The sequence below is a fragment of the Leucoraja erinacea genome, chromosome 6 (genome assembly GCF_028641065.1).
Source record: "Leucoraja erinacea ecotype New England chromosome 6, Leri_hhj_1, whole genome shotgun sequence".
Classification (NCBI taxonomy): domain Eukaryota; kingdom Metazoa; phylum Chordata; class Chondrichthyes; order Rajiformes; family Rajidae; genus Leucoraja; species Leucoraja erinaceus.
The window spans coordinates 64,374,181-64,388,361 of NC_073382.1; the positions used below are offsets into that span (position 1 = coordinate 64,374,181).

At 40.2% G+C, this 14,181-nt stretch overlaps 1 protein-coding gene across 1 annotated transcript in view; it reads left to right on the top strand.

The window, feature by feature from the left end:
- Positions 1–14,181, top strand: part of tmem135 (transmembrane protein 135) — a 310,377-nt gene that overhangs the window by 277,185 nt on the left and 19,011 nt on the right. The window contains exons 9-10 of the mRNA XM_055637254.1: positions 8,864–8,933; positions 13,403–13,570. Coding sequence (XP_055493229.1) covers positions 8,864–8,933; positions 13,403–13,570 — 238 coding nt within the window. The remainder of the gene's footprint in view (positions 1–8,863; positions 8,934–13,402; positions 13,571–14,181) is intronic.

Sequence of the window (14,181 nt, forward strand, 5' to 3'; positions counted from 1 at the left end):
TATAGAACATTTCAACAGACCAGGCAAGGACTGTTTTCCTCCTAAAACCACATCTAAATCAAATTAGAACATTAGACCAGTTTCCAAGTGTCAAAGGTTTATATATTTTTTGCTTCAAATCTGGCATTGCTGTATTCCTGCTTTTATGTTGCATTTTTACTTTTGTCATCTTACATTTTTATACATTCACTAATATGTACACTATTGGAATAAACCACTCTCCATTACAATCAGTTTTGAGTAGTTACCACAATAAAATATTTTCATGGGCAAAAATTATGCCATCAGCAAGGGAGTTTTTACAAAACTAAAGGGTTGGGCCAACTAAATGTCCTTCCATGTATATTTTTAATTTGTGACTAGTTTATTTCTCGTTAAGGTGAAGGAAGCTTTAATGGAAATATAATTTTCTATTGTGGACTTCCAGCATCAGCTTGGTCCTCACAGATTAGTCAGTATTGGTCACAAGGTAATTTAGATCAGCGACAGGATCTTGCACTTTACCTTGGAGCACATCCCTGTTGCAAATATAATTGTGTTTCATGTAATCTATTCCATTCCTGAATGAGATTCATAATTTAGAGTTAAAAAGCTGCAGACATTTCTGGCAGGTTTGTGGTGTACACCATACCCATGAGAAAGAAGAATATCCAGGCTTACTTCATATAATTTGGCCTGGATTTGAACCCAAGTCTTAAATATAAAAGGGAAGTAGTCAAGTATTTCGTGCCTCAAGCCTGCTTTATCCTAAAGTTGTTTTGGTTAGCTATCACAGAAGTGGGTTTACTATGGGGAGACTAACTTGGCTTAAGGCAGGAAAAACAAATACAATATACATGTTACCAGACTAGCAATCATGTACAGGTTTAGTAACTGCGTGTCTCCTTTACTGAAAGATTCAAGATTCAAATAATAAAAGAGGATGTGGGTGATATCAACTTTAATTCCTGCTTTACACAGTTCCACATCTGGAGGCCTAGTACCAAATATCAAATACCCTGGAGATGATAAGGAAAGAGAGGAACAAAACAGAAACATACATTGTAATTTCCCCTTCCAGTCACTGCAGTGACCTGGCAACAGGCAGTATAGTACTCCCATCCTTTCAGCTGCTGCCAAAGAGTGATTTTAGAAAAAAACTAAGAAACACTGCGTCCGGATAAAATCGATGAATGTTTGAATAGACATGCAGATACAGAGAAGTTGATATCCTACATTTACAATGTTCTTCAAAACATCAACACCTCATCATCTGAGGTTTACAGGTATGCATGGGAAGATGAGATGTGTCAACAAATCTCAAATGATATATGGGACGAAACCTTACAATATATCCATACTTGCTCCTTAAATGCCAGGCATGGCATGATACAGATCAAAGTGCTGCATAGGTTATACTACTCAAAAACCAAACTGAACAAATTTTTCCCCAGTGTTTCCCCTCTTTGTAGGTATGTTACAAAACCTACCTGAATCGTGGCTGAGTATCTGCCCCACCCCATGTCCGCGATTTTGGCGCTGTTTAGAGGGGGCGGGTTTAAAACGCGATTTTTACTAGGCTGTTGCAATCGAAAATGTTCAGCCTAGTAAATCATTAACGGGAAATCGCTGAAAGACCCCGTCGCAAAAGGTATTATTAGTTTTTATGGCCTTGTATAATAGTTATAGTAGTTTAAAAATCACTCTCTAAACCCGCGACCTCTCGCAGCCCCAGGGTTTTATAAAGCAAACAATTAAATGTATGTACCTTATTTTTACATTAAAAGGGGCTTCTTAAGAACCCTGTATATAAAGGTTTCTATAGCGAGTAGCTCATTTTGGGCTCTTTATATCCCGCAGTATTTTTCTGGGCGTTTGACGGCACAAATCCAGCGCAATGTGAACGTTCTAAACCAGCGCGTTCACAGGAACCCACTAGAAAGCCGATTTAAATTGACTTTAATTTACAGCAATTGAACACTAAATTCCTTCCATTTGGCCTATAAATTAATGTAAATGAGATTTAAAAATCATGTTTTATTGTGAATTATTTGTGAATATTATTTGGACACTTAGGCTATTTAAAAATGTTAATCATTTATTAAGAAATGGATAGATGTTTACATCTAGTAATTGAAGTTTGAAATTAGCTACAATTGGGTAACTAACTAATTATATGCAGGTCCTCCAAGTAAGATTATTTTATATTTGTTTCAGAATGGTTCAATCTATGATAACTGAAAATTTCATTCAGTTCTCTTAATTTTTAAGAAGGTTATGGGCTTTTGACTGTTCTCGATCACAGCTTTGTTGTTATGTCCATAGAAAATCAATAGGGAACAAGATGCTAATTTCCGAGTATGAAAACGGCCATAACATTTTTATTACTTGAGATATGAAAGTGAATTAGGTGTCAAATTAAACTTATTGTTATGCTTTATCTGATGGGATAAATTGCAGACTTGATTTTTTAAATCTCAAAATTTTGTAGCATTGCTACTCTTTGCGATAAGTGCCAAGAAGCCACAAACCCACAGTTTTGTACTCTACAAAAATAGAAAGTTTTTGGACGGAAGTATTCAGCGTCCTCTCCAATATACTGAAAATCCCATTAGAGACAGTCAAAACTGATAATACTGGGAATATCAGAGGCATATAGTAAATTGACTGTTTTTCAGCGACGCTTTGTCGGCTATGGACTAATATCAGCAAAAAACTCATACTTAAATTCTGGAAAAATGCTGAAGTTCCTCCAGTGAAGATGTGGATTGCAGAAATGATGGGCACATTACATCTAGAGAGAATTAGGTTTATCTTGAATGATAAACTGAAGCAATTTTTAAAAATATCGTCATGTTTTATTGATTTTCACGAACAACACAATATTTGAACACAAATTCGAAATTGCTCGTAGGGCTGGGTGAGCGGGCGTTTGGGTGGGTCGACGGGAATATCTCCCCTCGTTTTTTTTTTCTCTTTTCTCTCACTTCTCCTTTCTCTCTTTTTAATCTAATGTTCTTTTTGGAAAGAGTTAAAATTGAAGCTGTTCGCAAAGCTGTAAAATTGTCAAGTTTTTTATAAAATGCTTCCAATAAAAACATTGAAACCAAAAAAAAACAAAAACTAATTAACAGATAAAAGAAAAATGAATGAAATATATGCAAAAAAGTAACGATGATAAAGGAAACAGGCCATTGTTAGCTGTTTGTTGGGTGAAAATTAGAAGCTAGTGCGACTTGGGTGGGGGATGTATAGAGAGAGAGGGAATGCCAGGGCTACCTGAAGTTGGAGAAACCAATCTTCGTACCACTGCATTGTAAGCGGCCCAAGCGAAATATGAGATGCTGTTTCTCCAACTTGCGTTTAGCCTCACTCTGATAATGGAGGAGTCCTAGGACAGAAAGGTCTGTGGGAATGGGAAGGAGAATTAAAGTATTTAGCAACCGGGAGCTCGGGTAGATTTAAGCAGACTGAGCAAAGGTGTTCAGCGAAACGATCGCCCAGTCTATGTTTGGTCTCGCCGACGTATAAGAGGCCATATCTTGAACAACGGATACAGTAGATGAGGTTGGAGGAGGTGCAAGTGCAAGTGAATTTCTGCCTAACCTGACAGGACTGTCGGGGTCTCTAGGCAGAGTCGAGGGAGGAGGTATAGGGACAGTTGTTGCATCTTCTGCAGTTGCAAGAGAAGGTACCTGGGGAGGAGGTGGTTTGGGTGGGAAAGGATGAGTTAACCAGGGAGTAGCGGAAGGATCAGTCTCTACAGAAGGCAGAAAGGGGTGGTGATGAGAAAATGTGGCTAATAGTAACATCCCGTTGGAGGTGGCAGAAATTTTGGCAATTATTTGTTGTATGCGACTGCTGATGGGGTGGAAGATAAGGACCAGGGAGACTCTGTCTCTGTTGTGACTAGGGGGAGGGGGAGCAAGGGTGGAGCTGCGGGGAACTGAGGAGACACGAGTGAGGGCCTCATCTCTGATGAGAGAGTGGAACCCCTGTTCCCTAAAGAATGAGGACATCTCAAATGTCCTGGTATGGACCTCATCTTAGGCGCATATGCGGTGTAGACAGAGGAATTGGGATTAGGGGATAGAGTGTTTGCAGGAAGCAGGGTTGTCGAGATAGTTGTGGGGGTCAGTGGATTGTAATAGACGTCAGTCGATAGTCTATTTCCTATGATGGCGACTGTGTGATTGCCGATTGTCCAAGTAAATTTGAGTGCAGGATGGAAATTTGTGGTGAAGTTGATAAAGTCTATGAGTTCTGCATGGCCTTCCTGGTGGGGGATGGAGCAGTAGAGTGACTGACATCCACAGTAAAGGTGAGGGAGTGGGGGCTCGGAAAGCAGAATTCATTAAAAAGATGAAGGGAATGTGAGGTATCTTGGACATAGATATATTAACCTGCCTTTGCTCCATATTCCCAAACACAAGGAATAATTTCTATCCATCTTGATTTAAGGCCGTTACATGGCATTGTTGTAATATTTGGAACTCCCACACGCAGCAGAGAGGTAGAATATCTACCTATCAGACCAAGTCAAGCAGTATTGAGCTTTTGGTATTTGCTTTATCTGGTCTGGTCCTGGCATGTTGAAGAAATATCTGGCAAGCAGTAGTAAGTCTGTTGGTGGTGGGTAGACCTCAGTTTCTCTACCACTAAGGCCATGTTACCAGAATGCAGGAGGAAGGGCTCACTTCTCAAATTTGGCTGTTAAGAATTCTTTAAATGCATCTCAATTGGATTTAGAAACATTTAGAATTGCTGTAGATAAAACATGTTTTAAACAAATAATAAAATAGTTAAAATTAAGTTATTTCCTTTTTTTCAACCAATATTGGGCCAGTGTAAAGTTGAGGAACTGTAGCATCCGTTACCCAGCATTTGGCGTACTTACAGTAAGCGCATGTTAGTCGAGACTTGCCTGGGGACAGCTATCTATCGATGGTTCACACTCGGCACAGCCAGCAAGATTTGTCCCAATGTCTTCCATTAAAGAGAAATATAAATAAGGCTTCATGGGAGAGGGAAGAGCAGATATTTAGATAAATCAAAGAAAAGTGCAAAAGCAATAGGGTTATAGTAGTGAGGGATTTTAACTTCCTCAATTCTGTGATTGCATTGGTGCAGAGGCTGCTATGGGTTGGAATTTTGACAGTGTATACAGGAGGTTTTTTTAGCCAATAAATAGTCCTCCTGGAGCAAGGATTAAACATGATTTTCTTTGTAAGGAACACTGGTGGGTGAACTGATTACATAAAATTATGAGGGAGATAATAGTGTGGACTTGTTTTCCTTGTAATGGGAGTGAGGGCAGAGGTGTAAGATGCAAGGTATGAAGTTTAATGGGTATCTTAGCGGGCATATTGTAACATAGAGAGTGGTTGGAATTTGGAACATGTTGCCTAAGGAGAAGGTGGAGGAAATCCCGGGAAGCTGCATGGCAGTGGGAGTATCCTGGGGAGCCGCGGTCCGTACATTGAGGACCTGCACGGAAGGTCCAGCTCACTCCCTGGAACTGAGGAGTCGCCCGCCCAGTGGGCCCGACTCACCCACTGAAGACCAGCGCCGGTTGGCCCGACTTGCCCGGAACCATGAACTCGCGTCGACAACCAGAACCCGCCGGCTGGCCCGCTGTGGACCGGGGACTCGTCCTCCACGGTCGGAGGATCCACAGACTGGAACCGCATTGGATCGAGGACCCATGGGAACCCGCCTGGAAGGCCGGTTAGCAGACCGGCTGCGGGAGGGAGTGCATGGCCTCGACCGTTGGACGCCCTGCAGCAGCCTGAGCCTCAGATGGACAGGAGCCACTCCCAGGGGCCGAGCACATGGACCAGATGCCGCCTACAGCGGTGGAGCAGCGGAGGAGGACACCACGGCTATGCATGGCCAGGCCGATAATGGACCTTTATGGTCAGCTCAAGATCACCAACTGTGACTAGAAAATGGCACCAAACTGTCATCACTGTATACTGTATTGGTGTACTACTGCTGCGAACTGTATCTAAGATGCTTTTCTAATATGTATCTAAATGCTTATGTATAGTGATACTTGAACTGTATACAAAAATGAATTTCACTGTAACTCGGTACCAAATAAAATACCATACCGTACTTTCACGATAATCAGAAAGTATGTTGGCAGGTTTTTTTGAGGCCTAGAAATCTGTGGACCAAATGGAGGTAAATGGGTCTAGTACAAAGTTCAGCATGGACATAGTGGAGTGAAGAGCTTGTTTGTGTACTGTATGATTTTAACTCTAGAAAAGGAAAATGCACATATCAGAGAAAGACATTCTGACAATTTTAATTGACCCAGAGTTGCATAATTGAGGAAGTCTGGTATCACAGTAACGTTGCAGGGAGGGTAGTTTTCCCAGGTTTGAATCTAGCACCTGAAGCTATCTGTGGAATTTGCATGTTTTCCCCCGTTGATTGCATGGGTTTTGCCCAAGTTAATTCCCAAGGTTAATTCCCGGGATAGTGGGACTGTCATATGCTGAGAGAATGGAGCGGCTGGGCTTGTATACTCTGGAATTTAGAAGGATGAGAGGGAATCTTATTGAAATATGATTATTAAGGGTTTGGACACGCTAAAGGCAGGAAACATGTTCCCGATGTTGGGGGAGTCCAGAACCAGGGGCCACAGTTTAAGAATAGGGGTAAGCCATTTAGAATGGAGATGAGGAAACGCATGTTCACACAGAGAGTTGTTTGTCTGTGGAATTCTCTGCCTCAGAGGTCAGTGGAGGCCGGTTCCCTGGATACTTTCAAGAGAGAGCTAGATAGGGCTCTTGAAGATAGCGGAGTCAGTGGATATGGGGAGAAGGCAGGAACGGGGTATTGATTGTGGATGATCAGCCATGATCACATTGAATGGCGGTGCTGGCTTGAAGGGCTGAATGGCCTACTCCTGCACCTATTATCTATTGTCAATAAGTGCTTTGGTTTCCCCCCATGTTCCAAAGATGTGTTGGTTGTTACGCTAATTTGGTTGTTACGCTAATTATCTCTGTAGGTGACCGGTGGACCAGTTGGTGGATGAGGGAATGAAACTGCTCTGATAACCATCAGGCACTCAATAGGTTAAATATCCTTATTTATGTTTTGAGGAAATATAATAAATAAAAGTAATACCATAATATATAATTCTATATTTCAGGGTATTGTATAGAACCGTAGAAATGATTAGGTACTTATTGAATTGCAGTCACTTTAATTATGTTGTAGACTTAACTGGCAACAACCAGCTATTCAATTATGACAAGATCTATTTTTCAATGTAGATTAAAAGATAAATATGCAGTGTGGATACGTCCTCTGCTTTTGAACATACTGATTAACAAACAGGACTTCAGTTTAACATAAATCAAAAAAAGAAAATGTAGGAAATGCTCAGCAGGTCAGGCAATAGCTGTGGAAAGAATTCACATTTCTTGTTGAAGATGCTTCATCAGAAGCTCCTTGGTCAATTTAACACCTCATTCAAAGATCCACACTTCGACATTATGTACTTAAAAACAAATTTTCTTGCTTTGATCACGAGTTTAGACTTTAACTGAGTTTTAAGTACACATTCTGTGTTACTTAATGTCATCAAAATGCTAATTGTACTTTTATCACCTTTATGTGTCTTTTTTAACATTCTTGCTGGTTTTACATTCTGATTTTAAACTCTAAACTAAACTTATGACATGCATACTTAAAACTTGGGTTTAGTGATATTTATGGTGGCGAATTAAAATGTCGCATATCCATCTTCATGTCTCTCTACAACCTTGCATCATGCTCTCTTTGCAACCTTCTAGGGGAGTCCTGTATTCACCCCTGCAGTTTTTAATTTTCCAAATTTCTCTTCCCTGGATCCTGTTTCCTCAGCCACTGATAGGGTCAAAATCTTAAATCACCTTTGCCTTATCCTATGAAGCTCATGTTTTGAAGACAACTATCTCGCTGTATGGCCTAGAAATGCACAATGGATGTGCAACCAATGATGCATTTTAGCCCATTGAAAACACAGGCTAGAAGCAATTTAAATTCTGATCTAACTTGCATACAGCCAGTAAATTGATACTCTTGGTCTTCATGCAATTAATGAAACTTGGGCAAGCTTTGCATACTTTATATAGGCCCCACTTGCTTTTTAGAAGACAACTGACATAAAGCAAATAGTGCCACTGCTAAGGTTAATTGCTTGATCAACGGGTTGCAATGCAGCATTACTGCTTAATTCTGCACTTTAAAAAAAATATTTGAGAAAAGATGAATGGCATCACAATGTGCTAAAGGGCGCCTTCCCTGACGTATGTAATGCAAGCGTTGATATAACAGTATGAAGAAATCTAAGGCTTTGACAATTAAACTGAAATCAAGACACCATTTAGCATTGTGAAGCGTGCGATCTTTTAGTTGGAAGTTTAAACAAAATCTGAATGTGGTGCTTGTAACCTGATGTATGACCTAATATTTTACTTCCCTGATTGAATGCCCACACAACACTTAATTTATTATGGCTATCAGTTGAAAGCCGACTGGTACAGTGCTTCTCGTTCACTTTATTTTATGGGGTGTATTAAATTGTCATGTATTTAATAACCAGCCATGAATAATGAGCACAATGCATGTCTGATGCCGAGTGCATAGTATGTATTGACCTCACCCCTGTATTTCATCACTTATCAAAATAATGTCTAAACTGTAAGTCCTTTAGTTATAAGTGATCGGTGATATAGTACACATTGTACATTTCATCCCCATTAACAGTAAAATAACAAAAAAATGTTGTTTTTTCTTTTATGATTTATATATCTGAGATATTTTTCAAAAAGAGCACTATTAAAATGGGAGGAATAGATGTTAAATTATTTTTTTTTCTGTTCAGTTGCAAACGTGGCCCAAGACACAGATGTTGTAAGCATTATGACGACAACTGCATATCCTACTGCGTCAAAGTGAGTAATTATTTTCCATTGAAACTAGCAATGGATTTATTATTTTACATGTTGAGGCCATTTTACAATTGACTAAGTTCATAACACAGTGCCTACAGCTTCAAGCAGCAACAGTCTCAAATCAGAAACACTAGGGGAAATAGGAATTTGATATAGGATTTAATTGTTATAGGCTCTTGGCTGAGAAATTATTTTAATCTGTTAGCTTCCAGTACAGTTTGTCTGTTTCTTGTACAGAGGCAATTGACAGTTGTGTGCAATTTTTGAAGAGAGTCACTTTCACCTTCATACCTGTTATCTTATCGGAGCTTTTTACTCCATAAAATAATGTCATATGTAGAATTAGGACTGGATAACACCATATCTGTTAGTAATACAATATTCAATTCAATTGACAGACCATTCACAATGGGAAAAGGTGGACTTTGGGTTCCACATCATTCCTTCTGACTCTTCGGGGCATTCAACCTGCTAATGAATAGAACAGTCCAGGGATTTCTGGTCATGTAGATGTGTCCTGCAGATGGCGCAAGCCACTTATTCAGAATCAGGCCTCAACAGTACTTGTGAGCTGGCCTTAGTATTATTTAAAGGGGATGCTGGAACTGGAAACCCACTTCAGGTTTGTTTCCATCAACTGGTCTGCATATTGTGACAGTTCTCTGCACATTGGGGACATTGGTTGGCAGTATGCCTCCAACGCAGCCTTCAAGTACATCAGCCTTGGCATTAGTTTCAAGTTCACTCCGACCTCTGATCTCTCACTTGATCCCCACTTCTGTTAACTCCCAGCCTCAAAATAACTCCTTCGTGATAATCCTTGGCAGTTGACTCAAGCCCTGACTTTTCTCTAGATGCCAACTCCCCCCTAATCCTCCTGCTGCTGCCCCATCCCCTCTCTTGTGAAGCACTTTGCTCCTACCCCTCCCAACCCTTACCTGATTTTGAGTGTGTGCTCCAGAATGGTGGAGCACACGGAGTAATAGCCTATCAGTGTGAAAATACAATAGATAGACAGGTTCTTTATTGTCATTATTACATGTAAACATGTACAACAAAATTAAAAATGCCAACCAGTCAGTGCACCATTCACACATTATCTAAAAGCTAACAATACGTAAAAAAGAATATCTGAAATAAACAACTAAAATAAATAACATGAAAAAAACAAGCATAAACACACAACCATACATTCTTCTGTCGATTGCACAATCCCTTTGGTATGTAGCGCACCTGCGCTCATTTGGTGGCTATATTAAGTGTAGTTATTGCTGTGGGATAAAAACTGTTTTTGAGTCTGTTTGTCCTTGTCCTCATTAATCTGTACCGTCTGCCTGACGGCAACAGTTTAAACAGGGAGTGTCCGGGGTGGGAAATGTCCTTTATAATGTTCTGGGATTTCTTGAGACAGTGGGAACTGTGTAGGTCCTCCAAGGTGAGGAGAGGGCAGCCGACAATCTACTGGGCGTTATCAATAGCCCTCTGGAGCGCTTTCCTCTTAGCCGCTGTGCACCATACACATACACAGTATGTTAGGATGCTCTCTATGGAGCACCGATAAAAGGACAGCAGCAGTCTCTGAGTGATGTTGTTCTTCCTGAGCACCCTCAGGAAGTGCAGTCTCTGCTGGACCTTTTTCAGCAGCGCAGAGGTGTTCACGCTCCACGTCAGGTCCTCCTCAATGTGGATTTCCAGGAAGCGGAAATCCGCCACTCTCTCCACACAGTCCCCTCTGATGATTAATGGTGTAATGTCCGTTTTCTTCTTCCTGTAGTCTATTATGAGCTCCTTGGTCTTTGAGGTGTTCAGTAGCAGGTTATGCTCTCCACACCACACTGTCAGCTGCTCCACCTCATCCCTGTAGGCGTACTCATCCCCCCCAGAGATGAGCCCCACCACCGTGGTGTCATCCGCGAATTTGACAATGGTGTTACTGTGGTGGGCGGGGGTGCAGTCATATGTGTAAATGGTGTAAAGCAGGGGGCTCAGCATGCAGCCCTGTGGAGAGCCAGTACTGAGGCTGAGGGCCGTGGATGTGTGATGGCCCACTCTGACTCTCTGGCTGCGACCCGACAGGAAGCTATTTATCCACATGCAGGTGGAGTGTGGAAGTCCCAGGTCCCCCCGTTTGTCCACCAGTTTGTGGGGAAGGAAGGTGTTAAAAGCAGAGCTGTAGTCCACAAAGAGCATCCGCACGTAGCTCCCCCGCTGCTCCAGGTGGGAAAGTGCAGCATGGAGGGCTGTGGCTACAGCGTCCTCTGTGGATCTGTTCGCTCTAAACGCAAACTGGTGGGGGGGTCAAAGCTTCGGGGCAGGAGTGATGTGATGTGACTCCGGACCAGTTTTTCAAAGCACTTCATCACCACTGGTGTGAGTGCGACTGGCCGGTAGTCGTTGAGGCTGGAGATGTGGGTTTTTTTGGGCAAGGGGACTATGGTGGAGGACTTCAGACAGGGTGGGACAGTGGACTGGGCCAGAGACTGGTTGAAAATCCTCGTAAAGACTCCAGCCAGCTGGTCTGCGCAGCCCTTTTATTAATAGCGATTAATAAAAGGGAGCAGGAGCAAACCACCTGCCCCCCTGTTCTGAATGAGTCATGACTGATCTGCCACAGGCCTCAACATCCTCTCCTTTGCCAGTCCATATAATTGCATTCTCTGATTTTTTTTTGGTCAAACATTTATCCATTTCCACTTTTAAATACCTCCAGTGATGTAGCTTCCACAATCTCCTAGAGTAGATAATTTCACCCTCTGTGAGAAGCAGTTCCTAATGCAATTCAGTTTTATATGACTGCTCCCATATCCGGCAACATCTTCTATCATGAAAGACACCTCACTTTAAAACAGTCAACAAGAATTTACACAATCTTAATAACGCCTCCTCAGGCAGTTGTTTCTCTTTATATTGACATTTATTTTTCTATCCTCAGGGGAGAAAATAATGCAGTCCCCTAGTTTTCAAATTATTTTCTTTCCCATTGTCATCATATTTTTGCCTCATCAAATCTAATCAAAAGATGAGGCAAACAGTCCTCTGGTTCCAAATCATCTCTGTGTGCTAAACAATACAAAGGTGCTTTCTTCCATCTGAACCTAATTCCAAGAGTATAACTCATACCATTCATATTTCCATCGCACGTAAAGGTTTTAAGTTTCCTGATTAATTGAATGGCAACTTTCCTTTGTTTACCAACGCGAAAATCAGTGACAAGTTTCTCCCCCTGACCCATGATTTGAGAACCATTTTGTTGCTCAAATGAGAATTCTGGAAGCTCCAGTACAGGGCCAGGCAAAGTATCAATATCTAAATCAGGCACTGAATTGCCCCTGATTAAACTGCAACATCTACAACTAAATGCATAAGCACACCGTCTTTATCTCTTTAAAAAATGTTTTGGAAGGGTAGATTACATTAGGAATAGCTGAATTTAGAAAGTTATTTTTTTCCCTCCAGTAGTCCTGGGATTAAGTAACCAACTATTCCAGTTGATAACAATAGGTGATGCCAGTATAAGAAATGTACACCAAGGTAGTGAAATAGGTTTATTCCATTGAACCCAAAACTAGTCTGGATAGAGTGAAAAAGAGATGGGAATAGTGGCTCAGTAGTATATCAGAACTTGAACATAGTTTTCTCATCAGCTATTTTCCGCTGTTCAACAAATACACTAATGTCAAACAGCTGAATAGTGCCCTGCTAATGATGCAACTTTTGTATTAGCAACTATCTTGAAATGTTTCCATTCATTTGGGAATATAGCCAAGTTAGTCACTATAATTTGTGTAAACTCAGAAAAAAAAAGTTTTCTTTTTGTAAAGAAAAGACAGGTTGTGTGGATGTGTGCTTTGAATTGTGAATATTTTTGTGACATCCTATCTTCCTTAATTAAGTGACTGATCGGTTGTGCATTTTTCCTACATTTTCAGCATTTTTAATTTCTTTTTATTTTAATATGTTGTATGAAAGCAAACACTTGGTAAAGAAATTCAAGATTTTTTTAACGGATTCTAACTGAATTAGATGAATCAACTGTGCTGGTGGGGGATGGGGATTCTGATTAACTAGACCAGGAATGAATGGCAGTGTTTGTTCCCTGAAGGGAAACAGTGAAATTGTTGAATTTTAAGAGAATCTGCTAGCTTCGTAATCTCTTTGTTGGAGAATCATTTCATTTGTAATTTTTTTTTAAAACTGAATGCAAATACTTAAATTGCCAAGCAGGGATTTGAACTCTTATTCTTTTGATCGTAGTGGAGCAGCATTACCATTGCTCTATTGGATGTCTTGTAACTTTATGTCAGAGTTAATGCAGCCACATTTCATTTGCGATTTTTTTTTTAAAATGTGCGTAAAATACTGAGTTAAATAAACGATGATGGAACTTCAATCCAGAGAATTGGAACATGTAACCATTCGGCTTCCATATCATGCTATTTCTAAAGTTCTGACAAAAATCTTTCTTCCAGGGTTTTATACGGATGTTCGGTGTTGGCTACCTTATTCAGTGCTGCCTTCGTATTCCATCAGCATTCAGACACCTGTTTACAAAGCCATCTCGGTTGTTGTCTGCTTTGTACAATAAAGAGAATTTCCAACTTGGAGCTTTTCTAGGATCCTTTGTCAGTATTTACAAGGTAATACCACACAACCTTATACAAGAGTATATTATATTGCAACAAAAATATGAATTACTTTTCTAGTGAAATTTAAATACGAATAAAATAAAATGAATATATTGCATATTTCAGGAAAAGTAGTAGGTTTGGAGACATTCAAGGTCATTTGGTAATAGATTGAAGAATAAGCATAATTTAAAAAATACATTAACATAAGAAAGAAAAGTTTTATATCTAGAAAATTATTAACAGAATAAAAGCAAACATGTCACATGAATGTTTCAGAAAGCCAAGATGGTACATTAATTTGTGTTAAAAGTAAAGAATGAAATTTCACTTAATAATCAAAACAATATTGTATTTTGCTACATATAAGCTACAGAAATGTAAAACAGATGAATGCTTCAGAAAGCATATAAAGCAGTTATAAAGAGTTAGGCCTGTTTTACTTGCAACAAAGAGTGATTGGAGGCGCCTTAATTAAGGTCTTCAAGGTGGTCGGCTTTAATTGGGTGAGTCGAGGAAAATTATTTCTTTAAGTGAACGGGTCCAATAATTAAAAACCATAGAATTAAAATCTTCAACACAATGTGCGGAAAGGACTTGGGAGAATTTTTAACTCCACAAAG